Consider the following 26,233-nt stretch of genomic DNA (forward strand, 5'->3'; position numbering starts at 1 on the left):
AGGAAAGGAACAAGTGAGCCATTACTCCCCCCAAATTATTTTCTAAGAGATATAGTTATTCAACCTGAGGACCCATCAAAAGATTGGCAGAAAAAGAACTGTTAACAGAACTGCTTACCTTGTGTATAATTGTTAACAGTAGAAAACATAAGGTAGACAGGAGAGTCAATAACTGAGATGCTAAAAAAAAAAAAAAACGTTTAAGCTCAAGCTGGAAAAACCCAGCTTCGAGTATCTGAGTCAGACCCGTAAGTCCAGTATGTAACTGCTTTTTCCAAAGTACATGGAAGCAGCCTCTACCGTATTCACAAACCTTATGATAACTGTTAAGAAAAACACATGCTACAAACAAACATGCAGCAGAGACTTCTTCACTTTCATCAGTCTCTCCCCGCCAGCCCATGAGGATAAACCTTTACCTGACATGGGACAAATACAACAACATTGCACCAATACTGTAAAATTTCTAGTGAACTGGATTGAATATAGTGCAAATGCTTCCCAAGCATTCAGTCTGCCAGCTGTACAAGACATCACAATCTTTGACTGCAACCCTTTAGTTTGTTCCCACAGCTTTTACTTCCTGGAAAAAAAAAAGCCTATGAGAACTGACAAACACGGCCAGGCAGTTGAGGTTTTACTAGAGAGAAATATCAAGATAAAATGCTGTACTCAATATGTTCATAAAGCATATCGAAACATGGCAGCCACCCCAGAAATAGCTCAAATATATGCATATGCAACAGACCATAGAGAGTTCATCTCACTAGAGACATTCATTCCTGGTTGGCATCGTCCCGCACAGTGAAAGGTGAGTTATTCAACAAGGGGAGGAGACAGACCTTCAACCCAATCACTGAGCATCATCACAGACAGTCAGCCACAAAAGCAGTTCCACAGCCAGCGCAGAGGCTACATGAACCTATCTCAGTGCTGTGGGTTGTGGGCAGAAAATACTAGATCACTGCAAGAACCATCTTCTTCCTCTTCCTCCTCTTCTCCTCAAAACGGTCAGTAGCATCAGCAAAAAATGTCACCTCATCCTTGGCCTCAATCTCTCTCTTCAGGTACTGGAGACCTGCCATGTTGAATCCCAACACATCCTGTAGAGAGAAACCACCACCACACTCTTTGACCTGTCTCAAGCTTGTTAGGAGGCAGAGGATGCTGCTGCCTGGACTAGCAGACACTGTGTCCACCCTCTGCTGAGAGACTATGAAATCAAGACAGCCCCACAGGCTTAAATAATGCAGCATTATTTAAATGCAAGCTCTGTCTGAACAGGGGAACAACCAGAACCCAGAATACTGCCTCTGTTCCCCACATTTCTGTCTGGAAAACCAAAAATGGGGTGGGGGGGCAGGATGGGGGAGGGGGGCGAGAGATAACAGGATAAGTGGTTCATCATAGCAGGAAAACAGGATGAAAAAAAAAGTTTATTTGTAAAGGAAGAAAGTGAGATGGGCTCAGACCCCTATCATCTTTTCCAGTGGGCGCCCTGGACAATTCACGACCCCATCCATTGGCACATCCTGTTACTCAAAAAACTGAAAAAGGAGTCTGTGACACTCACCCGGGCCTCACTCACTCTGGAGATGGTGGTTTTCTTCAAATTCTCTATCACGCTCACCAGCATGTGGTTGCTTGTGATCTGCCCAAAATGTATCCTAAAAACAAAGCAGACAGTGGATTATGATGTAGGCAGTGTTGTTCTTCGTGGCAGACAATCAGCTGCTCTTCTGAGCCTCTTTGTTTTCTAGAAATAGGATTTTTCTTATTTTTAGTGTCCAGATTTAACAGGCGAGGGGAGATTCAGCTGGAAAAGCTATTTCCTGAAATTTTTCTTTAACACACAGTAGTTCAAGGGGAAAGTTTCAAGAGCTTCAATGCTAGACACAGATGAGAAAACCACATTTTCCAATACACTTATACAAGTGTTCATGGAAAGCAACAGTGTCTTTGCAGCTCCAAGAAAAGGGGACATTCTCCAGCTCTGTGGCATCCTAAAACACTGGCTGACAGCACAAGAGAAAGGAATACCTTTGTCACATAACTGACACAAAGTGAGCTCATGACATGTACCAGCAAGAGGGAAAGAGCAAGCCCACTATGACCAAAGCCCTGTTAGAGTTTCCTGAAGTCCATGTTCTGGTAGCAGTAAGACTAGCAGATTTGCTAGGTGCAAGACTCACTTGAGAAGGAAGATGAGAGCTCGGCACAGGAGTTCCATCTCTGAACCTAGCTGAATGTGTTCACTGAAGAGCCTGAGGAGGTCAGGGACATAGGAGAAAGGCAGTACCAGGAGAGACTCTTCCAGCTCACTGAGAAGAAAGCGGGCAGAGGAGAATGGTATAAGAAGTTTCTAATACAAAAGCTCTGCTGAACCCCATTGCTGGTCTACAACTACCCACAGGCAAAGGAAGTGCACCCTCATAAACTAGAGTCCATGCAAACACCTTCTGGGACAAGGAGCAGGCACAGAAACAATCTTCCCTCCCCAGCAGCCTCAGCAGCCTCTTCATATCTATGTGCACCTCCAAGCAGTCAGCCTACATAGGCAAGCTTCATCCAGCACTGTCCATGGAAGGAACAATTTTTGTTCCCCAACTCTGCACGCTCCAGAAAGGCTGCCAGACACAGTAACTCTCAGTTCTCCTGCACTACCCATGCCTGGCGGCAAAATCCACACCAGGACTCTGCGTAGCATCAATCACAGCAATCCAGTGGTCAGACACAAACCAGTTCGACAATAAGGCTTGTGACTCACCTTGACTTGACCTTCTTGAAAACTTCTAGCACATATGCAGAAGGCTGTAAGAGAAGGAAGACATCAGTTCTGCATATCAAAAAACATTCCATGAAAAATATGTACCTTAAGATCCATTTCACCCAATTAAAAACAGACAATCACATTTTGTGATTGATTAGTCTGAATGTAACAGATAAAGAGGAATTCAGCTCCCACTAGCTGCCACTCTGGGAAGTTCTCGTTCTTCCTCCACAGGGTATAATCCCAGTCTATTCATGAGACACTGAATGGTGAAGATGATTGTAAAGTCTTAATTATATCCAATTAGCTAAATTATCTCATACTTAGCGGTGTGAGTCTTGTACAAACTGGATAAAAACTTGGTAAAACTGCTAAATTATACGTACGAAACTTTACACGAACTCAATTCCAAGAGATTTAATTCCTGCAACTCTTGTTTATCTGCTGTAGATATCTTTATATCAGAAGATACAAAGCTGGGAAGCCGTTAGAAGGAAAACTAAAAGGCAGTTTCATCTCATATTGCAACATTCTTCTCTGTATAAGGAAATAGAATCTAATCTCACTCATTCCCCAAAGTGCTTAACTACTAAATCATGGCATTTCATTTACCCCTCCTCCATCTCTTCAACTTGCAATTAAAGCTACCCATAGCCACAGAGGAAGGAAGAGAACAGCTCTGGTTTTGTGGTTACAGATGCCACACAGGCAGACAGGGATGAGGGGGACACAGTGAAATGGATTCTCAAGTCATCATTCCAGTGGATGTTCAGGTATTTTGTATAAAATGTCACAACTTCACGGAAATGCACTAGGACAAGGTAACTGCACCCTCCTGGCAAAAGAGAGATGCACTTGTCACAGGAAGGGTCTGAATCAGTTTTCTTATGCCCTGAGAAAATACTGTAACTGCCAGGTAACTGTAACTGCACATGATAATGTCAAGGCCACCATCAGGGTTACGTGCAAAAAATGTTTTTTTTTCTAGTTAAGGTACTTTTATTACACATACACAAAATGAAAAAAAAAAAAAAAACCAAGTATGCTCATTTTACAAAAGAGCAAAATTTTCATTTCAGGCTGATGCAAACTAATCCTCCCTCCCCAACACAACCCAGCATTTTAGTTCTGCCAGTAAACAGACAGCCCCATTCCAGTTGAGGATGGCCTGCAGCCTGTGGCCTAGGCATTCCACTTACGGTAATATTTCCATAGGCATGGAGGATGGGATTAACAGAAAGGGGAACCTGAAGACACAGAATGGGTTAAAAGGAGGCACATACATGTGTACAAACACATATTCCCAGAAAAAAAAAATAACCCACAGTAAAAGACAGCTTCTAATCAAAGATCTCAAATTCCCACACTTTCATCCTTCCCAGGACTTCACAGAGGCCTCAATTGCAGCTACAAGATAAACCTAATACTCAAACATGTAAGTCTAACTCATTTTTTTCCCCTTTTTATTTTCACTTCATGTTTCTCGCATGTACCACAGCTCCGGATTTAGTAACTGCTGAGATGAAGGCAAAGAACAGGCTAAACAGGATGAGTTTGCATACAGAGTTGTCTCCCAGGGACACAATTTACATCCCACTGTGACTTCCAACATAAAAATCATTGCAAAGAACAAACCACTATTCATGGCCCACCCAGAAAGGCTTCAGCAAATCTCTACTATTTCCTGACTTTATGTGCATGGTAAGACTCTGCCAAAATGACAGAGCTGGCAAAATACCCACATGCTTCTGCTGTGACAAATTCCTTATCTTTTACCTCTTTTCCTGCAGCTTTGCATATGGCCTTGTGCTCCTTTAATTTAGCCATCTCTTCTCTGTACAGTTCAATAGCTTCCATGATCCGTTCAGCCTGTGTGACACGACAGGCACATCAGTAGACAAAAAAAGAAGCAAAGCTCATGTCCAAATAAACCAATGCAGGGGAAAGAAGAAGTTCGGCTGATGTGCAGCATCAACACACACATCTTGCTCAAAAAGATAACCTTTGTTCCAGACAGTGCTGCTGCTCTGGGTAGCTCTGTAGTGTCTTGAAGGAGCCAAGTACTATCCACAACCCTCGTAATGCTCTGCTGCAGCTTCACAGGCTGCCTTGACATTGAACTGTCCCTCCAGCAAGCCCGGGCAGAGGCAGCCCTGCCTATCCTACATGTATCAGGCAGAAAAAGCCACAGCCTGAATACCAACAGAAATCTCATGCCTTGTCCCCTGGAGAGATCTCTCCCATTGACCAGGAAGCAGGAGAACCTGCTCTTGCAAGCGGAGTTGGATCTGCACCTTCACTTCTCAAACAGCAGCTTCTTTGAGTTGCCGTCCTTACACTACAGCACAAGTCACATCTCTTCAAACTGCTGCTCCAGTCCTGTGACTCTCCCAACTTGAAAGACTGACAAGGCAAAAAAAAGGGGACCCACACAAACTTACCGCTTTGATGGTTTCAATAGTTTTCTTTCCTGCTAGCCCTGTCTCTCCTTGTGTCTCGCCAGCCACCTACAAAAGAGAGAGTGTGCAGCTCCTTCCTTCAGTCAGCCAAGGGGCTGATAAAACACATCCCATCACATGCTATGCTAAAGAAAATATCAACCGCATAGCCTGAACTCATTTGTCCAGGCAAAACACATGATTTCCCAGATGGAAAGCTCTTTTCAGAACAGAGGTACAGAGCCAATGCTAAGCTCTGGCTGTCCTGCTTAACATGGACCTGCGAGCAGTTGTCTGAGGGCAACCAATCCTTTCTAGGAAGTTGGTGCAGACAAACATCAGCTGCAGACAAACAACCACCAACTAGTGGTAGGGCTTAAGAATCCCCAGTTACTGTGTAGCAGTCTGGCCAGCCCTGCATATTCTCTAGAAGAATATCAAATTCTCTGTAGCACTAGAATCACCTGAAGGAACACAGTTTCACCAGCACCTTTCCCAATGCACCTCACAAAGAAAGGAAATTATCAGGCCCCTCTGACAGCTCTTCTATGTCTCTCACAGAAATACTCAATATAGATGGACACCCACCCAGATGGCGTTACTCACCACAGGCTGCTCTTCCTTTGCCACGCTCTCCTCATATTCAGCTTCTCTTTGCTGGGGTGAAGGAAAACACACAGGTGGGCAAGCAGTAGGCAAAAGTAAAAGTCTGTTACAGAGCAACTGAGCAAGGTGCATGTGGCTTCCCTCAGAGACTAACTGCAGCACCTTGCAGCCCAGCACAGAAGCCAGGACAAATCAACATAAACCAACAGTGCAAGTGCAAAATGTCTACTTGTCCCTGTTCCCCTCTAGAGAAATCTGCTGTCTTCTAGGACACGAATTAGGGTCACCACTTTGGATGCAGTAGCAGTTCAGACAGCTCAGAAAGCTGAGATTGAAAGAAAAGCAATTCAGCAGCAGACTTTCCACCTCGAATGCAACACAGAAGAAACAAGCCAAGGAAAGTCTGAGGGTTATTCTAACCTGCAAGATAAGAGAGCCCTGTCAGGCATCTCTCATGTTAATGAGGACCCATTAGTGTATAATTCACTTCCAATGTATTCATGTCCACCTTGCATTCAAAGTTGGACCAAAATACATCCTCCACGCCCAGCAACAGTGCACTCTGCGTGTAAGAAGTCAGGCAGAGGGGGCAGGAGACCTGCATGGATAAGCAAGGAGCTTATGGCAATACACAAGCAGAAGGCAGTATACAGAATATGGGAAAAAGGACAGACCCTCTGGGAGAAATACCAGAACATTGTCAGGGAATGCAAAGATGCGACAAGGAAAGCTAAGGCATGTTTAGAACGCAATCTGGCAAGGGATGTTAAAAATAACAAGAAAAACTTCTTCAAATATATTAACAGCAAAAAGAAGATCAGGTAAAACGTGGGTCTGCTGGTGAACGTTATGGGCACCCTGGTTACGAAGAACATAGAAAAAGCAGAGTTGCTGAATGCCTTCTTTGCTTCGGTGTTTACCAAGGGCAGCCCTCTGGAATCCCAGGCCCTAGAGACAAGAGAAGAAGCCTGGAGAGAGGAAGACTTGCCCTGTGTAGAGGAAGATTGGGTCAGAGAGCACCTAAGGAAACTCGATACCCACAAATCCATGGGCCCTGATGGGATGCACCCCAGAGTTCTGCGTGAGCTGGCGGATGCCATAGCTAAGTTGCTCTCCATCATCTTTGAAAGATCCTGGAGAACAGGGGAGGTTTCAGAGGACCGGAAGAAAACCAAAGTTATGCCAGTCTTCAAAAAAGGCAAAAAGGAGGATCCAGGCAACTAGAAGGCAGTGAGCCTCACCTCCGTCCCCGGAAAAGTGATAGAATGGCTCATACTGGCCGTTGTCTCCAGGTGTGTGGAGGACAAGAAGGTGCTCAAGAATAGTCTGCATGGATTCACCAAGGGGAAATCATGCTTGACTAACCCAATAGCCTTCTATGATGGAATGACCAGCTGGATAGATGAGGGGAGAGCGGTGGATGTCATCTATCTTGACTTCACCAAGGCTTTTGACACCGTCCCTCACAACATCCTCCTGGGCAAGGACCAGAAGTGTGGGATAGATGAGTGGACAGTGACGGGATTGGGAGTTGGCTGGATGGCAGAGCTCAGAGGGTGATGATCAGTGGTGCAGAGTCTAGTTGGAGGCCTGGGGTTAGCGGTGTCCCCCAGGGGTCAGTCCTCGGTCCAGTCCTGTTCAATTTATTCATCAATGACCTGGATGAAGGCACAGGGTGCTCCCTCAGCAAGTTTGCTGATGATACAAAACCGGGAGGAGTAGCTGATACCCCAGAGGGCTGCGCTGCCATCCACAGGGACCTGGACAGACTGGACAACCAGGTGGTGAAAAAACCTCATGCAATTCAACAAGGCCAAGCGCAAGGTCCTGCACCTGGGGAGGAATAACCCCAGACACCAGTACAGGCTGGGGACTGACCTTCTGGAGAGCAGCTTTGCAGAGAAGGACTTGGGCATCATGGTGGCCGACAAGTTGACCATGAGGCAACAGTGTGCCCTTGTGGCCAAGAAGGCCAAGGGGATGCTGGGGTGCAGGATTAAGAAGAGCATCTCCAGCAGGTCGAGGGAGGTGATCCTGCCCCTCCACTCAGCCCTGGTGGGGCCGCATCTGGAGTATTGTGTCCAGTTCTGGGCTCCTCAGTGCAAGAGGGATGTGGAGCTGCTGGAGAGTGTCCAGCGCAGGGCTACAAAGATGATCAGGGGCCTGGAACTGCCCTATGAGGAAAGGCTGAGAGAGGGCCTGTTCAGTCTGGAGAAGAGAAGGCTGAGAGGGGATCTAATCAGTGTATATAAGTACCTCAAGGGAGGCAGTGAGGAGGATGGTGCTGGCCTCTTTTCAGTGGTGGCATTCAATGACCACACATGAAGAAGGAGTTGTCTCTCATTTATCTCTCCTGTGACCTCCATCATTGCTAGTATACCAGCTATTGGACATCAAGATGCTGCCTATTGGTCACCACAGCTCTCTGCAGTAGGGCTGGATCAAAAACTATTTCTTGCAGGTTTCTCATCCATTCCTGCCCACACACACACACACACACACACACCTACATCCTTTTCCCACTATGGTTTGAGAACTGTTTCAAGACAGGGTGACACTCAGACTCCTGTGAAGAAACACCAGGAAAATAAAAAGGCAAGAGTCAAGTTGTTGCAAGAGAATTTTCCAATTCCCCATATAGGGGAGGGGAACACTTTTATGCCTCAAGAATGGTCCAGCACTGGAACAGGTGCTCAGACAGGCTGGGAAATCTCCTTCCCCAGAGATGTTCAAGAATCATCTGGGCAGGTCTTTGATACATGTGATCTAGTCTTAGAGCTCACCTGCAGTGAGTAGGGCATTGAACTAGAGACCTCCAAAGACTCTCCCATTCAAATCTTTGAGTTTACTAGCCTTTGCAAAGCAAGGAGAAGGAGAGGCCTCTTCCAGAATCCCTCAGCTCCAAGGCATGCTGCTGACACAGCACAGATCTCTTGAAAAAGAGACAAACAAGACAACAACAGGTACCCGCAACAGTTACCTGTTGAACCACCCCCAAACCACACTTCAGCTGAAGGGAGCGCACCCAAAAGATTAAGATGTTGCAGTCAGGATACTTGTAGGAAACCAAAAATAACGAGAAAAGTATGGGAAGCAGGAAATAGAGCAAGTTAGCCAGGTGTCTGCACTGCAGTAGAGACAGGAAAGCACAAGCAACAGCTGAGGTACTGTCTCCCAACAGCTCAAGGCAACAGTCTGATCACACACATGATGTTAGTTAACCCCAGGTACTGTAACAGCAGGCTGTGGTTAGTAATGAGCAAGGCTGCCAGGTCCAGAGCCAGGTCTTTTCATAGTATTAAAAGGCATCTGCCTGCTGGGCTTCCACATCTAGAAGCTGTCTTGGGCAGGAAGAATGCAACTCTCACCATCTCCCTCTCCTCTTCCAGTATGAGGGGCTCTCTTGTTCTTTCCCAGAGGCGCAAGGACTTATCATGGGATGCTGAAACCATGTAGTCTCCATTAGGACTGAGTGCCAAGCACCACACCTCTTGGTGATGTCCCTGCATGGTAAGGAGAAGAAGTAAGACATGAACATCCAGCTGCCAATTCCCAAGAGCAGCTCACATTGGCATAATGCTTCTTTTTAACAACATCCAAAACCTCCTACCTCCAATGTCTGAATGTGCTCAAATTTATCTGCATCCCACTGCTTAATCTTGTTGTCCTTCCCAGCAGTGAAGAAGAGATGGGATTTGGCCACAAACTGGAGATGCATCACACTGGGAAGGGAAAAAAAAAATGCTGGGGAGACAGGGACCTGACACACACGTGTTAGACACAGATGGCAGAGTGCCTCACAGATCACTATCCCATAGCCCTTATCACCAGTTAGCTCTGGAGAAATCCCCTCTGACACCAACCTTCATTGTAGTCCTACCTGCCACCATATTATCCCAGAAAGCGTCCACAGAATCACAGAACAGTTGAGGTCGGAAGGGACTTTTAGAGATCATCTAGTCTAATGTCCCTGCTCAAAGCAGGGCCAGCTAGAGCAGGTTGCAGAGTATTGCCCAGTTGTACTTGGAATATCTTCAAATATCGTGACTTCACATCCTCTCTGTAGAACCTGTTACAACGCTTAGCCGCTCTCACTGTAATTCATTTTTTCTGTCTAAATAGCATTTCTTGCATTTCAATTTGTGCCCATTTTCTCCTATTCTTCCACCTGATACCACTGAAAGGAGTTTGAGTCCATTTTCTTTACAATCTCCCATCAGGGACTTACAAACACTAATCCCCATCCCAAGTCTTCTCTTCTAAAGGCTAAACAATCCCAGATGTCTCAGCCCCTCCTCATATGACAGATGCTTCAGTCTCTTAATCATCTCTGTAGCCCTCTGCTAGACCTACTACAGTATGGCCATGTCCTTCTTGTACTGGGGTATCTAGCCTGGGGCAAACAGCACCTCATGCTGCTGCAGAGCAGAAACACCCAATGTAGCTGCTGATGTTGCGGGTTCAGCACCTCCAGAGAGCCCTAACCACCTCTATGCATGTGGCGCACTGCCTGGGACTGTCCCTGAAAAGCCCAAGTCATGAGCTCAGTGCCAACATATATATGGGGCACCACACAACCAAATTAGCCAGAAGTTTAAATTCACCTGCCTGGGAAACACTAGTGACTTCCCTGTACTCTGTACTGGACAAAAGAGTCACTCTTGTGTCATAACCCTTTGAAGAGAAAACAGGCCACAGCCCAGTGATGCTGTAGGAATTGACTGACCTGTCGTCGTGGGCAAAGAGAGAACGGTGACAGTCTCCAAAATCCAAACCCCAGATTTTCACATTCCTATCAGCAGAGCCAGTTGCAATGAGAGCCCCATCCTACAGAACAAGGTGGAGAGAGGAACGGTGTGACAATCTACAAACAGTCCCAGAAGAAGTCACGGCTGAATCAGTAACTAACCACAGTAAGTGAGCAGATACTTGGCCTCTGAAGCAGGCCTTCCTGATCCTTTTGCCTCCTCTCAGCAGGGTTGAATGTGTTTGTGATGCCCAGACAGCACCCTTGCTCCTCTTTGAGTTTTTGCAGATATTTAAGACTTTAACTAAAAACTTGACGTGTCCAACGTCACAGAAGCTACATCTCAGAGAAAGACAGCCCAGGAAAGAACAGGCATGGAGGCATCACTATCTTAGTGCTGCTCCCACCAAAAAAGTGATTCAAACACAACTAAGGCAGTAAGAGTCTGGACAGTAAATTTGGCAGAGATCATCAGGCTACACCCCATTAAAAGAGGCAGGATAACCAGAGTTTACACCCCTCATAAAATAACTCGGTCGCTCCTGTCACAACCTCCATTCTGTGATCCTTTCCAGGGAGCACAGGATTGTGGCATCCTGAGGAGTTTGCCAAGTCTCATTAAGAAAGCGCTCACTGTTAAGCAAATAGCAAGAAAGTGACAAGCAAGCATCATCCTGGAGGTCTCACTCAGCAGATTGTTCTCACAGTCATCAACACTACCATAATACCTACATACATACATACCTGTAGTCCTAATAGTACTTACATAGGAAATGTCCATGCACAGCACTGGCAGCTTGTGTCCATACAGGGAAAGGAAAAACTGAAGGAGATGAAAGCATCTCAGTCAGACACACTGGGCAGAGACTTGTGTAAACCTTGAACACTAGGCTAGTCTTCCTCTGCCTCAACAGCACTGTCCTTCCTCTCCAACCCCCTCTTGCCTTGCAGGGGGATAGCAGTGGGGCCATGCGGGCAGAACTGACACTGGGGTGGAAGTACCCAAGCTGAGTGACCTCAGTGCTGTTCATCAGCATATCTGACTGTGCTGCTCTGTCTTGTGTCATTCCCTTGTTTTCACATGCTCATACAGAAGTCACAAGATCGCTGCTCACAAGGAAAGTTCTCTTCCCCCAGGTTTTGCCTCTGCTATGCTCCATTTAAGAGCCATGTGTGACACTCATCTGTTCACACTCTCAAGATGCCACACAACTCTGCAATACCACCATGCCTGCAGGCCTAGGGTGGGCCTTGCCAACTACAATTTCTACAGCTTTCCAGACCAAACACAGATTTCCTGCCCAGCATGGGCCAACCCTGCTTCTGTCATGTTTGTTAGCAAAGAGGCACCTGAAATGGGATGCTTGGCGCTCTCTGATTCTTTTTAGTGTTTTAAGTGGGCACTTTCCCCATGTATACCTCATATTTCAGTCTGCAATTATATCACTCCCTGCACAGTATTGCAGTCCATTTGGCCATGTACCTTGAGTGTGTCAGTGTAGAAAACCTTCACAGTGCAATCTAGTAAAGAGACAGCCAGCAACTTGTGATTGGGGCTGTACCGCACACAGAGAACATCTTCATCCAGCTGCAAGATGCGCATCTGTTTTATAGAGAGCCTGGCAAAGATAAAAAAAAAAAAAAAAGGTTTGTTCTTCAATAGTTACAAGACAGAAAGAAGCATGAACACAAACCCCTCCCCTGATCTTGCACTCTGGGAACACATGGTTAATCTAACATGCAGCATCTCCATCCTCATTAGGAATTGATCAAAAAAGGATTGGAAAAGAGCATGGCACTGCAGGCTAATAGATCGCACTGCTTAATCCCGTGCTTAATGATCTGAAGGCCCTGCCTGCAATTAGAGGCTAAACTCACACAGAAGGAAGGTGCCACACTGTAACAAGTCTCCTTTTTTCAACTAAGCTCAGACTTTCACAAAATAACTCTGAACTCACACTCTTCACATTCCACGCACACGCCATGGGCATTTCTTACAACGCACAGCAAAGGCCAAAGTACCCATTAGTGGGAAAGGATACTGCAGTTAAATGCAGCCAAATGTGGCCTAGAAAGTTTTTTTTTCTCTCACCTTTTCTGAATGATGCTTTCATCCTTCACAAGCTCAAACTCCCAGAACTTGACACATTTATCAGCACCTCCTGTCATAAAGCCATGCTGTAGGGGATAAGCATTTAAAATTAAAATAAAACCAAAACCACATTTCACTATAGCCCAGAGAAATCTCACACTCAAGGAAAAGCCAACATGCAAGGAGGTTTTTGAAATGCTCTATATTCCCACAGCATTAATGGTTAGAAGAGCATCACAAGGAGCACGTATTCTGCTTGGAGCACTGCCCAGTGGTTGAGCAAGAGCCACACCACTTTCAGAAGCTCTGACAGGCAGGTCAGAGTCCAAGATTCCAAATGTACATGGGCTGAAACTTTGGGACTGAAAGCAGGCATCTCAGCTGCAGGCAATGAAGTGCATATATTTAATGGGTAAGCTGACATCCTCATTGCTCCTGGATCACACACACCGTAACACCACCCCACAAGAGCAGCCTACTAAAAGAACCCCAGTTCAGCCAAGAACTCCTCTGTCAAGAACAAACATAAAACTGTCCAATATGTTTTAATTGGTGGAGTAAGTGAATCCCAGCAGGCTATTAGTAGCTATGGTTTTGATTCCGCTAAGAAATAACACTGATTTCTAGTACAACATGACCACCTAACAAAAACAAGGAAGACTCATAACAAACAGAAGAGAACAGTGACAGTAACAAATATGAACCAAACTTTGATACTGGAGAAAAACTGAAAAAGGGAATAAAAAGACAAAAGCAGATCTCTATAGCCAGGCTACTTTAGGCCACATGCAGTATGTGAAACAGGAACATAAAGATTAATAATAGTAAAGACTTTTACTACTACTAGCTAGCAATACTCAAAGTGTGTGGGTTCAGTAAGCATTTCTGATCTGTTCTAAGGAAAAGCCATGAACCATAATCACATCACCAAGTGATGAAACACTGCTCCAAAAACTCAGGCAGCTGCTTTTTGACAGTCTTAACATGTCAGACACTTCTAAATCAATGTTTCAGATCCTCTGGCATTCTCTAAACCATGAATGTTGATTCTCAGCTATTTTTGAAATTCAGGGGGAGATCCTGGAGGAAAGTAATAGAACACCATTCATAATTCAGAAAGAATAAATAGGTAGGACTGGTAACTGCGAGCATGGTCCTGCAAAGAAGGAACAAGCAATTGTGGCTTTTCTCAGACAAAGGAGGTGCACTGAGTATCAATTCATATGAGCTTCGGAAAATTAACTTCACATGAATTATCCTTTAAGATTTAACCTGATGGATTTGCTAATGGAGTTACAGTGTTGCTTATGCAAGGCATACCACTTGGTCTTGCACTACATTTTCAGCAGAGTACATACAATATGAGTAAAAGACCTAACAGGTCTCAAAAGTTCATTTTAATTGAGAAACACCTAATAACTTGACATTATGCTGCTTAAAGATTTTATCTGATATGGGAGAAAGCTAAAGATATAAGGAAGTGTACCAGCAACATAAGGATGACTGAAATATTAACTAAGAAAATGGATTTCTCTATAATGGCACTTAGCTATCCAAACCACCTGATGAAAAGGGACAAGGAAAGAGAGAAATGTTAATTTATACGCTTATGAGTCAACAACTTTAAAAGCCACATGCACACCTTCCCCTATGAAGAAGCGCCCAAAAATCACCTTTGGAGGGGGACACAGCAGAGTATTAGCTGACTACATGTTCTCATTGCAGAGCTATGATCAAAAGAGCTAAATAAGTGCTTGATTGGATTCAAAGGGCAATGCTGCACTCACACTGCTAAAATTTCTATAATACATCTAGCTCTGGGGTCCACCAGCCAAAAAAAAAAGGATGGTGGTAATTTTAAAAGGTCACGGGAATGATTATGAGTCTGGAAAACACATCCTGCTGGGACACACATCATAAGTTCAACTGCTATATCAGACAGATTGGGAGAGTGATTTGGTTGCCCTGAAAAACAGTGCAAGGTGAACAAGAAACACTATGTTAACCGGATTTTTAATCCAACAAAGGTACCAGCAGCTCCAATGAGTGTGAGTTAAAGCTCAGCAAGCTGAAACTATAAACAAGCAGAAAATTTTACAAGGAGGATAATGAGGCACTGGAACAGGTTACAAAAGGCTGAAGGTCTCTACAGCTATAACACATACACACGCACACAGTTGCACACACGGACTGCTGGGGAAGTCTGAGTGCTCTCAATCATTTAGAAATCACAGTAGGTGTTGAGGATGGCAACTCTCAGCCTAGAGGTTCGCTGTGACGTGGCACACAAGAGCAGACAGATATTCCGGACTTCTGCATATATCCACTTCTGCATTTATCTTAAATACTACTAGCTGCATCTTCTGCCTTGAAGGTGGGGTGGTTCCCATGCTCCCATCAACAGCACAAACACAACACTACAGGAAAGAGCTACATGGATGTGCAACAGGTCATGCTTACAAGGCTGGATGAGTTACCTGGTCTGGTGAAAGAGCGATGGACCACACTGCCCCATCATGAGCTGTGAGTGTCTCCATCAGACTCCCAGAAGCCAGGTCATACAGCTGCAGCTTTCCTGTCTGGGAGAAAGACATCAGAGACAAACTAGCTCCTTGACTTTCACAGCACAGTCCTGAACTGCTTGTAGCATGTTGGTCAGATCTGCAAACACAACAGAGCCTCAGGCTACAAGCCTCTCAGAAATGGCAAAAAGAAGAACATCTCAAAGCAGAGCCCAGAGACCAAAGGTCTGAGTTAGCAAAGATGAGACTCCCACAATGACAAGGCAGCCATTTGTATTGCAACAGTCAGCTCCAAGGGGAGAGGAGAGCTCAGAGAGAACCCTCCCAGACTGTCCAACACACAGGAAGAGCTATAGCAGAACCCTGCTGACAGCCAGGTTGCATCCTGCTGCATTTACAGCTCTATACAGGAGTCACTTCTGGTCAGCACCAGTCACTCCAAACCTTGATAGATCCCAGCAGGAGAGCACCCCTGCCACCCATCTCCTGAGCAGTCACCTTCGTTAGTTATCTGTTATGCACAACAGGCCAAACTCCTCAGCTACATCAGGGACTATGCAAAGCTCCCCTCAGCTGTCTTGCTCAACCTATAGAAACTACGCTAAGGGCCTGGTAACAGAACAGATACTGTCAAGATTTTTATCCCTAAAACAGATATTTCCAGAACAGGTGGTGCAATTCATTTTCAGTAAGGCTGGCTTACTGACATTTTCAGAACATGCTTGGGCATATTCTGGAGCAGCAGAAAGGACACAATTTACCTTAGTGCCAACAATGACCTGTCGATCTCCAGGCACAAAGAGCGAGCATAACGCATAATCACACTCCATTGTTCGGATGCACTGCAAGGTCGATCTGTAAACAAAGACAGAGTATAAAACCTCTCATCACATAAAAATCCTGGCCCACCAAGTGTGACATGATCCAGAGATGTCTTTCAAAGCAGTCTCTCCTCTTTCTTTTCACCTGGGGCCAGAAGGTCCTGCACTGCCATCCCACAGTCCAGCAGGCCCCTAAAAATGCTAAAGCACTACTACTGACATTTGCCACGGAAACAGGTTATTATCACATAGTCAGCACTAGTGACTTATTGCCATTATAAGCAAGAACAGAGCCACTGTTATCAAACTGTAATTCCTCCCATTCTGGACAGAAGGGAGTAATTTGAGATATTACTCCCACACGAAATAGAGCTTGGAAGCAGTACCACTCAGGAAACTCTGTGACAACAGCAAATCAGAACAGCAGTCTATCCAGTTCAAGCTAGACCCCTTAGAGCAGACAGCAAGAAACACAAACGCTCCCTGAAGAACAGGCAGTAGCTACTGCTTAGCCCAATAGTTGGTACAGAATCACAGAATGGTTGAGGTTGGAAGGGACCTCTAGAAAACATCTAGTCCAATCCCCCTGCTCCAGCAGGGACACCTAGAGCATGTGGCACAGGGTGGCATCCAGGTGGGTTTAAACTAAACTAAACTTAGCCGCAGTGCTGCTTTACAGCATCAAATTCCATGAGTTAATTGTGAAGTTTTAGCTCCCTGGCTTCTCAGTTTCCATATCCAGGAAAGAGGGGAAAAATAGCATCCCACGTACTCCTATACTTTACTGAACATTTTTCTCCATCATTCAGTCTTCCTTATCACTGAGAACAAAGCATCCCTGAATTCTGGAATTGGTCACACACAGGATATGGGGACTGACACAATGAAGCTGCAAACCTGTTCCAAATCTTTACAGACTCTGCAGCTGCTGAGAGAATGGCAATGTTGTCAGAGCTAAAAGCCAATGTCCTGACATCGCTGCGGTGGCCTCCAATGGTTATCTTAGATGCACGGACAGCCTGTGGGACTTGCGCTGACAGGTTCAGGTTATATGACTCAATGATGTTGTTCTGGAGCAGCAATACAATCTTCAGCTCTCCTTTTGAAGAGAGAGTCAAGTCAAATGACCTGTTTGATTTAAACAAAATCAGAGCTTAGGACAAAGTAGGACAAAATGTAGGAGAAATTAAACAGGAAGGAGGAGAGAGCAAGCAAGTGCACACTAAGCCACTATGTAATGGCACTGCCTGTGGAAGTGCAGCTGGACCACCAGCTTGTGGTAGGTCTCTCCCCAGCTCCAAGGTGAACAGCTGTCAAGGAGGAAATCTTCCCCCTTGTAATAAGCGGTGCCCAGCCCTCCCCAAGTAGCTGCATAACTGCAGCCCAGTCTCTACAGCAGGGTCTTCCACTCACTTGATTTTAGCAGAAGCTCTGATGTTAGTGACCCGCTGAATCTCCTCCTGCAGGCTCAGCTCCACAGTGCCGTCAGGTTGTTCTTCAGATTTCTGCCTAGAAACAGTTAAAGGAGAAGATTCAAATAACTTGGCACAGCCACCAAAGACTACTAGAGCTATAGAAATTAATACAAGAGCAACAGTTAGCCTACTGAGATCAACTGCCCCCTTATCTAGCAGTCCTGCCTGTGTTCAAGAACTGGGTGAGATAACAAAGCTCATGCCCATATGCAGACTAGTCAATGACAAACCACGCCTTCTGTGGCTGTGTTCAACTGGGATTATTATGCTCCGCTCATCTCATCTCCGCTTCAGCAGCAGCTGAGCAGAAGTCCTCAGCTTCAGCTGCTGCTGAAGTACAGCTCCATATTACCTATGCTTCAGTTCCAGACCTCAACCAGAGAGCTGTTGGAGGCACCTGTTAAGTGCTAGGATACACAGACAGAAAATTAATACAAAGTAGCCATGTACTAAAGCTCTCACTGGTATCCTTGTCTGCTGTGAAAGAAGACATGAGGTGTCAAGGTCACTTAGACTTTTCAGATGAAACTCCTATATCTGAACTTCCTGCCAGGTACTTTGTTCAATCCAAGCAGCAAGCAGAATAAACATAAAGGTCAAACACAAGTGAATGGCTCTGCAAAATGCATTTTCTAGTTACTCCTTTGCTCATGAGGTTTTTTTCCCCAGGGACAAGGACTGAGAAGGAAAAATATTTCCTTATAGTCTCTAGGAGCAGAGAAGCGTTGATCAAACAAGCACCAAGAATGCACAGGAACAGTGCCCCCATAATGCAGCAGCTACCAGAGACAAGATGACCAGTGGGAGAGTTCAATCCCTGTATCAGTGATGCTTGAGGGGTTTCCTGACAGTTCTAAGGGCACAGACAGCATATAAGCACCCAGAAGCCTATATCGCATAAGACTGCTTACTTGGCTTTTTTCTTTGCTTTCTTTGTTTTCTTTTCCAATTTCTTTTGGACTTCCTCTTCAGAAAGAACAGAGAACACTTCCAGCACAGCATCTGTTCCCTAGAAACAGGGCAAACAGTCAGAAGCTGGCCCTTGCAGAGATTGACCAGACTCTGACAGCTGCCTCTGTGATTCACTAGCAGAACCCTCCAATACTTACATGGCAGGCCAAAATTTTGCCTGTTTGGTCTGTAGCTAGAGTGATTACTCGATCTCTTCCTTCCCGCATGATGGATCCAACTTTGCTGCATGTCAGGAGGCGCTATAGGGAAAACAAGAACAACACTGGTCTGGAAGATCAAGTGATCTTAGGCCAGCTCAGAAGCGCACTGGGAAGTCAGGAGGAGTCAATGAACCTTCAGGGGCCTGGTAGAGCAGCTAGCAAAGACAGTTAGCAACAAAGTAAGCATTTATGTGACTTACAGGCTTATCTCCTTACCTTTCCGGTATTTCCCCTGAAAATAATCATTGGCAATCTTAGTAAAGTGGTAAACCATAACCATATAAGACACATGGCTGAATTTGCATGCTGCGATGGCAGCAGAACTTAGTTGTGCTGTGAGAGGAGGCAGAAGCAAGGCAGAGAACAAAGACAGGTGATTGAAGAGACAGAAATTCTTTGAAAATAGAAGTGGGGTAAAGTATTTCATAACATGAGGTATCTACCATAATTACAAGAGATCCAGAAATCCTCCCTAGAAAGAAATATTCAAGGAAATCTCCACCAGCAGCACAAATGGGAATGGCTTCCTACTATGGGCTATGATACCACACATAGTAATGGTGCTACTCTGACCTCTCCATTTCTGTTACTGAACTGCAAAAATGGGCATCAGCACTGAACTGAGCAGTTATCAAACAGCTAGCTAGTAACACTGCTAAACTTTAAACGCCTGTTACTCTCCCCATGCAGAGTACAAAAATAAAGCTTTCAGTGGGTAATAACAACATCTGCACATGTCTCAGCACAGGTATTTCACTTATGTTGATCTGCTCCATCTGTAGGCAGATGGAGAAGCAAGTACTGCTGAGGAAAGTGTTATAAAGCAAGACAGAAACCAGCATATTTTTGCTAGTATACTAACTGTGATACTCAGGGCATAAGCTCAATATAGAGCAGCAACATGGGAAGAGCTTTCAGAGTCCTGCTAGCTCTGCACGAGGCACTGTGCAAATGGGTTTAGATACGCTAACCCATGGCCAGTGTAGAAAACAGAGCTTACCTCCTCAGGACTCCCATCCAGCTTCAGGGTCTCATCTTCTCCAGTGTTTTCTTCTGCTCCAAGTGAAGACCCTTTGCTTTTCTTGGATTCTGGTTCATCAGGGTTTTTGATCTGTTCCTGGACCAGGGAAAAAAAAAGGCACACAGAAGGAATACCTTAAACCGTAACAGCTAGGGTGTTCCAGTTTTTGTATCATCCACTCACACTTTATTTCACTGAAGGAACAAGTGGTTAAGCTACACTGCAACAAGAATGGCCTACAGCATGCCCATAAGCACCAAATCCCTTTTTTCCACCCACAGAACTGTCTATTCTAGCCGTAACCTAGCAAGAAGACCTAAGCATACTCTGGAAGCCTTGTCCCACAGTGTTTGCAGCTTCACTTGCAAGCTCTAAAACTACAGAAAATGGCAAGTCAACCCTAAGAGCATCTTCTGGACCCTCAGACAGCAAAGACTCTAGTTCTGTTTCCCAGAAAGTCATGGAGATTTGATGTATTCCAATTCCACATTGGTCCAAAGCCAAGCTGCCTGGCAAAACTGTGAGGGATTACAGAGAGCACAGTCTTACCTCTTGGATATAACTGATATCCCACACTCTCAGCTCACTGTCAGCAGTCCCAGTAATCAGACGTTTCTCCTCTGACACCAAAGCCAGCCCCCAAACCTATCCAGAGGCACAATTTGAGGAATTAGTACATGGCTGTTTCCCCGCTCTTAACAATACCAGAAGAACTTTGATAGTTTCATTTAAATGGAACTGAGAAGAGTGAGGAGAGTATCTGGATACGACATCCACCACTGACATCTGCCTTGGAATCACCACCCAGGGCAGAGAGATGAAAGTTCCTGGAAACGCTGGAGAGTTCTCAGTTGCTCACTCTTAAAGCTTAATAAGCAAGTAAAAAATACATCAGTAAGCACAAAATAAGCTATGACACATAATCCAAAGCTCTCACATCCTCTTTACCTCTGTACGGTGTCCAACCAAAGTTTTGAAGCAGTGCTGGGTGTCCAAGTCCCACCATTTCACCAATGTATCTTTGCCACTGACGGGAGGGAGAAAAAAAAAAAAAAAAAAAAAAAAGAACAGCACTGAGGACGTTAGGGAATGCTGCTAGAGGTCATGTAATAATCTAAAACATGCTGCTACATATCACAGATGGGCTGCTCAGATTTAGAACACATCAAATGTCACAAGTTACATAAGCACAAATGATAATCATAGAATGCTTAAGGTTGGAAGGGACCTCTAGAGATCTAGTCCAACCCCCCTGCACAGGCAGGGTCACCTAGAGCACATGGCACAGAATTGCATCCAAGCAGGTTTTGAAGATCTCCAGAGAGGGAGATTCACAACCTCTCTGGGCAACCTGTTCCAGTACTCTGTCACCCTCACTGTCAAGAAATTTTTCCTTAAGTTCCTGTGGAACTTTTGGTGTTTCAGTTTGTGGCCATTACCTCTAGTTCTGTCAGTGGCCACCACTGAAAAGAGGTCAGCCCCATCCTCCTCACTGCCTCCCTCAAGGTATTTATATACACCAATCAGGTCCCCTCTCAGCCTTCTCTTCTTCAGGCTGAACAGGCCCAGCTCCCTCAGTCTCTCCTCATAGGGTAGATGTTCCAGGTAAATCATTAAGTGCTTTATTCCCTGGGTCCAACATCAAGTCATGGTCTCACAAGGCCGCTTTTCTATGTTATTTTAAATGAGAATAATAAGCACAAAATGGTGGTCAAATCTCAAAGCTGTCTCTGAACTAATGAGAGCTACCTCAACTTGTGCATCAACCCATTTCTACACACCTCGCACATCAGTCTATAAAAGAAGAAACTGCATTCATTTTGGACAAAGATTTGGGGTTGTTCCGCACATAAGGGAGAATAAAAGTTGCTTTATTGTTTCTTTAAAGCTGCTATATGGCTAACCCTCCTTTAGGATATAGATTTCTGGATATTTTGCTCCCCAAATGCTACAAGAGTACCAGAGAACAGTTATTTGAAGTAATTCAGGTCTTTTTTGTATACCCTATAATTATTAACACTTTCTAATTTTTGATAATTTTTTTAGAGATTAGCTTCCCTAATAAACTTCAACTAAATGAAAATATCAAGTAAATTGAGATAATTGTTGTCCCATTCTTAAATTCACTCAAGACAAAAAAAAAAATCTGACCAAAAGTAATATTTATTGGTAATACTTCTCTTTTTTGTTACATTTCATCACAAAGGATTCAAAGGTACTTGTTAATTGTACAGATGGAAGTCAAGCAAAAAAATTCTGTACACAGAATAGTGCTCTCAAGGAGTTGCTCAGGCAAAACATACTATTATCCTCACAGCAGAATGAGGCGTGTTTCCTGAAAAAAACAACTTGAAATAAGGAAGCCAAATTTTGCACCTCCAGAAAATTATGATAATGTCTCCACCTTGCTAAAAAAGCATGCAAAAGCAATCCTTACTTCAATTTAGCTGCTGAGAGATTTGAGAAGCATTTCTAAAGCTGGTGTCAAAAGATTTAAAATTACATTAGGAAACATGTACCATTTAACAGCCCACTAAAAGGCTGCTTTTTCCATTACAAAAGAGAGAGCACTTTTCTATTAAACTTTTAAATGATATATTAATAAATAAACAATTACTGAAAGACATTTGAACACGACTAACTCGTTAACTGAAAATTAACAAAGCAATAGAGTCAACTCCCAACTGGTATCAGATAATTAAAAAAAAAAATCAACAAAACACCATGTTTTACTTACTTCCTATAATTACTGCCTATTATAGGAAGCAACTTGCGTGTTACATTACTGAGTGAATTACACATATTACACTTAGAAGATTAACCTACTTAATTCTCCCAGATAAACAGTAAAAATGGTCACATACAAAATAAATATATTGTTGTTATTCATCACTACAAAAATTTTAAGTGCTAAGGAAATTCCAAACTGTCACAAACTAACCTTTCTGGTATAGCCATTTCCCTTTTACTTAAAACACTTGGATTCAGGCACTAGATTTGTGAAATACATGGATGTGCCAAACTACTATTTTAGGATGCTAGTGAGTCAGAAATACCATTACTCTATTACAGTATAATATTGGTCTCATATAGCCAAGATCACTCTTTTGAAAAAAGACAAGCATAGTGAGAACTGTGAGCCTGAAAAAAAGTATGGCTATCATACCTAGGATATACAAAATGCAAGGAAAACCATGCCTGCTTTTCTGGTTTACCACTGCACTTGGCCTGGCTCACCTGGTAACCAGCAGGTTCCTCTTCAGCAACAGGACTTGTGTGACTGCATCCTTGTGCCCTTTCAGCCTGTACAAACCACTCTCATTGATGACATCCCACAAAATGACATCCGTGTCCTGCAACAGATACAGTGTTTCCAAGGGAACGGTATTTGTCTCTGCAAAATGTCTACCCTCTCCAGGCTGAAAATACTATGAGAGCTTCCTTCCCCAAAATCTGAATGTCAGCAATAACTGATTTAAGTGACATTCTTTCACTCATATGCATTTACATAAACATACCTCAGTCCTGACTTGATGCACTTGTGCTATGCCTCACCACATCATTTTCTCCATGCACAATGGTTCTGTAAATGCCCATCTTTGGCCTGCTCTCCAGGAACCAGACTCCCCACCTGCAGTGGTGTCTGGCATCCCTAACTCTTTCCACTGCCACCTTTTAGCTATAAAGCTGGGAGGGAAGGGGAGCACACAACCCACTTTAAACACCAACATACTTCTGTGGATCAGCTTTCTCCACAGAGCCGTTACATCTATGACTTCCATCTGGCACTTCCAGGTGTGACTTCAAGCAACCCTCACCTTTGAGCCAGACACCAGCCGGCCCCCAAGATGGTCATACTTCAGGGCTGTCACTGCAGCCTTGTGTCCATTGAAAGTGACATTTGCTTCTCCGCTGAGGAGGCTGAAGACACGGATTGATCCATCTTCATATCCAACAGCCAAGTGCAACCCATCTGGAGAAGGGCAGAGACAACTGACCTCCTCCTTGAGACCCTTAAGGATAAGGACCTGCAATTTTAAGGAGTTGAAACATTTGTCGTTTTGATAAATGACACACAGAAGTGGAAGTAAAAAGAATATATTCTGCCCATCTAGTGCACTGCTTCTGCTGCCTATAAGCTCATTTCTCAGATCCCTGCATTGAATAAAATATAGTAAGTCTAATTTTACAAGAAGAAAAGCACCTAGAACAGAAGTAACTTCCCAGAACCAAACAGGAAATGGAAAAGAGCATGGCCTAGATGATGGCTCTAGCCTAAGAGCATGGCTCCTAGAAGTCAGGAGCTCTCTTGCCCATATTTTAACTGCCAGAGAGCAAGAAACTTTGCTCAAAGGCCCGAAAGTTTCTCGCTGACCCACCTCCTCCCACTTGGCCCCCTCTTTTCCAGCACACAACAGATCTGCTTTTCCACAGACCACAGAAGAACCTGGGAACAATAAAACCACCCGTGAAACATCATGCTTGTAGTCACCATTCCGGCAAATGCCAAAGGAAATCCTGAAAAGAGATGGTACCCGACAACAAAATTCAGGATGTGACAGGAGGCTACAGCAGACCAAAGCTTGCAGAGCTTTGCAGAGCAGACTTTCCCAAGCACAGGGGTCATACCAGAAACCTCGCTCCCCAGGCAAAATGCTGCCAGGCAAGGCATAGCTTCTGCAGAAGCCCTGCATTAGCCCACACCTTGCAGCGGGGCTTGCCAGCTCTCACCTTCTCGCCTTTCCGCGTATCCCACACAAAGACGTGCTCGCAGGCCGGCACAGCCACGCAGCGGCCCTGCTCACCACGCAGTGCCACAAAGGCGACGTTTCCCCGAGTGCTGGCCACCAGCCCGAAGAGTGCAGCCGGCCCGTAGCGCAGGTACTGCTTCGTGAGGCCCATGGCGGCCCGCGGCGCGCAGGGGGAAGGCGCTCAGGGCTCCATGCGGCCCCCGCGAAATCGTTACAGCTGAGAAGAGGGGGGCAGGTGGAAAGGAGAGGGGAAGAGAGAAAACGGCTGCAGCAACGGCCGTGATGCCTTAGACCGTGCCCCCTCCGCCGCCCTGGGTCCCTCCCCCTCCCGCCGCACTTCGAGCTGCTCCGGCCGCCCCCACGACCGAGCATAGAGCAGCAGCCAACCCCACCGCCACCATCCGCCGTGTACCGCACGTGGCCGTTGCCGCGCATGCGCCTTCTTTCCCCGGCTCGCGGCGAGACCGGAATGCGTCAGAGGGGGCGGGGACGGCGCGCGCCGGAAGCGGCATTACGAAGCCAACGGTGTGTATCCTCAGCTGGGCGGAAGGATTGGGAGCTCCCGGAAGTGGAAGTGCGTGTGGGGTGCACTGGGCTTGTTTGGTTTCTTCTTTTTCTTCTTCTTTCTCGCTGGGTGATGCCGCTGTCCTGGTGCCGAGCGAGCCGCTCCGGTCGGGTAGGGTCAGCATCTGTCGCCGGAGAGTAGCTGGGCGGCTGCCTCGTGAGAGGGGCTGCCTTTGCTAAGTGTGGTGGCGGCGGCGCGTTGCTAAGGGCCGGGTCGGAGGACGAAGTGGGGGAAGGCCGTTACGGCGGAGGTTGCCTTCGCCTCGGTCTGCGGAGGGGCAGCCCGGGATGCGATTTCTTTCGGCTTTCAGGCATCACTGGTGCTTGGTCTCTGCTTGGTCAGTGTCTGCTTCGGTAGCTTCCATGGTGGGAGTCCCACCTTGGTGCTGGTAGTCATGAGGAATTGGCCTGGCGGGGGAGGAGGAGGAGGAGGAGGACGTGGTTTGACTGGCTGTTTAGTTTCTCTGGTGGGTAACCTGGCACGGCAGGAGACCAAAGGAGCGGGTATAACTACCATCGTCAAGACAGGAAACCGTGTAGAGGGGTAAGAGGGAAACAGAAGAAGGGTTGCCCATAATTTTGCTTGTAGTTTATGGCGAAGACATTATAAGCTGCTTGGAAGTAGTTAGGAGTTTGGTTTTTTGTTTTCCTTTCCTCTTTTTTTCCTATTACTCAGGGTTCAAATCTGTTATGAAGAATGAAATTTTGCCTTTTTTGCTTTTCAGTTGTCGCTGAAGTTCATGTGTGACATTTGTTTCATAGGTAACAGATGAAAGTTATCAGCTGCTGCTTTGCCTTGAGGTGGTTGATCTAAAAAGAGTCAAAGAGTAAGGCATCTGCATGTGGTGTTTGGGGCATTTTTAATTCAGTCTGCAGCTCTTTGACATGCATTTCAGATTTGTAATCTATGCAGATTTGTAGGACTTCTCAGGAGGGAGGAATATCCCTCCTAAGAAAGAATTTAGCAGGGGGGAAATATGCAGGAGAAATACTGTTGTTCATTTCTGCCTTCTCGTTATCCTCTTTCCTAGCTCCCATTCTCACAGTTCCTCAGAGAGGGGACACAGGGGCAGAAAGACTTTTGATCAAAGGAGGTCTTACTGCTCTCATGTTTTTATTCATCTATTTTTTTTCTATCTCTCTTAGCCATAACAGCACCTAAGTGTGAATTATGAACATCTGTGTTGTAGTGCCTGCCTTTATTGCTTGTCATTTTGAGTTGGTCTTTTTTTCCTTTCTTTTTTTTTATCTTTT

General features: G+C 45.3%; 1 protein-coding gene across 1 annotated transcript; it reads right to left on the minus strand.

Moving 5' to 3' along the window:
• Positions 1–695: 695 nt before the first annotated feature.
• On the minus strand, positions 696–24,628 carry WDR3 (WD repeat domain 3). Its single transcript, XM_088531306.1, has 26 exons — positions 24,396–24,628; positions 23,483–23,692; positions 22,902–23,017; positions 20,613–20,691; positions 20,214–20,309; positions 19,644–19,760; positions 18,581–18,682; positions 18,383–18,480; positions 17,410–17,505; positions 16,894–17,124; positions 15,937–16,030; positions 15,131–15,232; positions 12,654–12,739; positions 12,045–12,180; positions 11,328–11,384; positions 10,541–10,641; positions 9,425–9,536; positions 9,183–9,317; positions 5,815–5,865; positions 5,212–5,277; positions 4,547–4,639; positions 3,970–4,017; positions 2,768–2,811; positions 2,193–2,321; positions 1,574–1,667; positions 696–1,103 (listed from the first exon to the last, which is right to left on the minus strand). Exons 1-26 carry the CDS (start codon positions 24,564–24,566, stop codon positions 957–959), a joined length of 2,811 nt encoding a protein of 936 aa, XP_088387432.1. The 5' UTR covers positions 24,567–24,628; the 3' UTR covers positions 696–956.
• Between the last annotated feature and the right edge of the window lie 1,605 nt (positions 24,629–26,233).

This window comes from Tinamus guttatus, unplaced genomic scaffold, assembly GCF_059628265.1.
Source record: "Tinamus guttatus ecotype Peru unplaced genomic scaffold, ASM5962826v1 Tinamus_guttatus_pri_ptg000404l, whole genome shotgun sequence".
NCBI lineage: Eukaryota > Metazoa > Chordata > Aves > Tinamiformes > Tinamidae > Tinamus > Tinamus guttatus.

Excerpts from the sequence above, each read along its gene's own strand:
- WDR3 (XM_088531306.1), bottom strand. The coding sequence starts at position 24,566 with ATGGGCCTCACGAAGCAGTACCTGCGCTACGGGCCGGCTGCACTCTTC. Across the intron at positions 20,310-20,612 it reads TGGTTGGACACCGTACAGAG|GTTTGGGGGCTGGCTTTGGT; the intron begins GTAAAGAGGATG and ends GCCTCTGGATAG. Across the intron at positions 15,233-15,936 it reads AGGTCATTGTTGGCACTAAG|ACAGGAAAGCTGCAGCTGTA; the intron begins GTAAATTGTGTC and ends TCTTTCTCCCAG.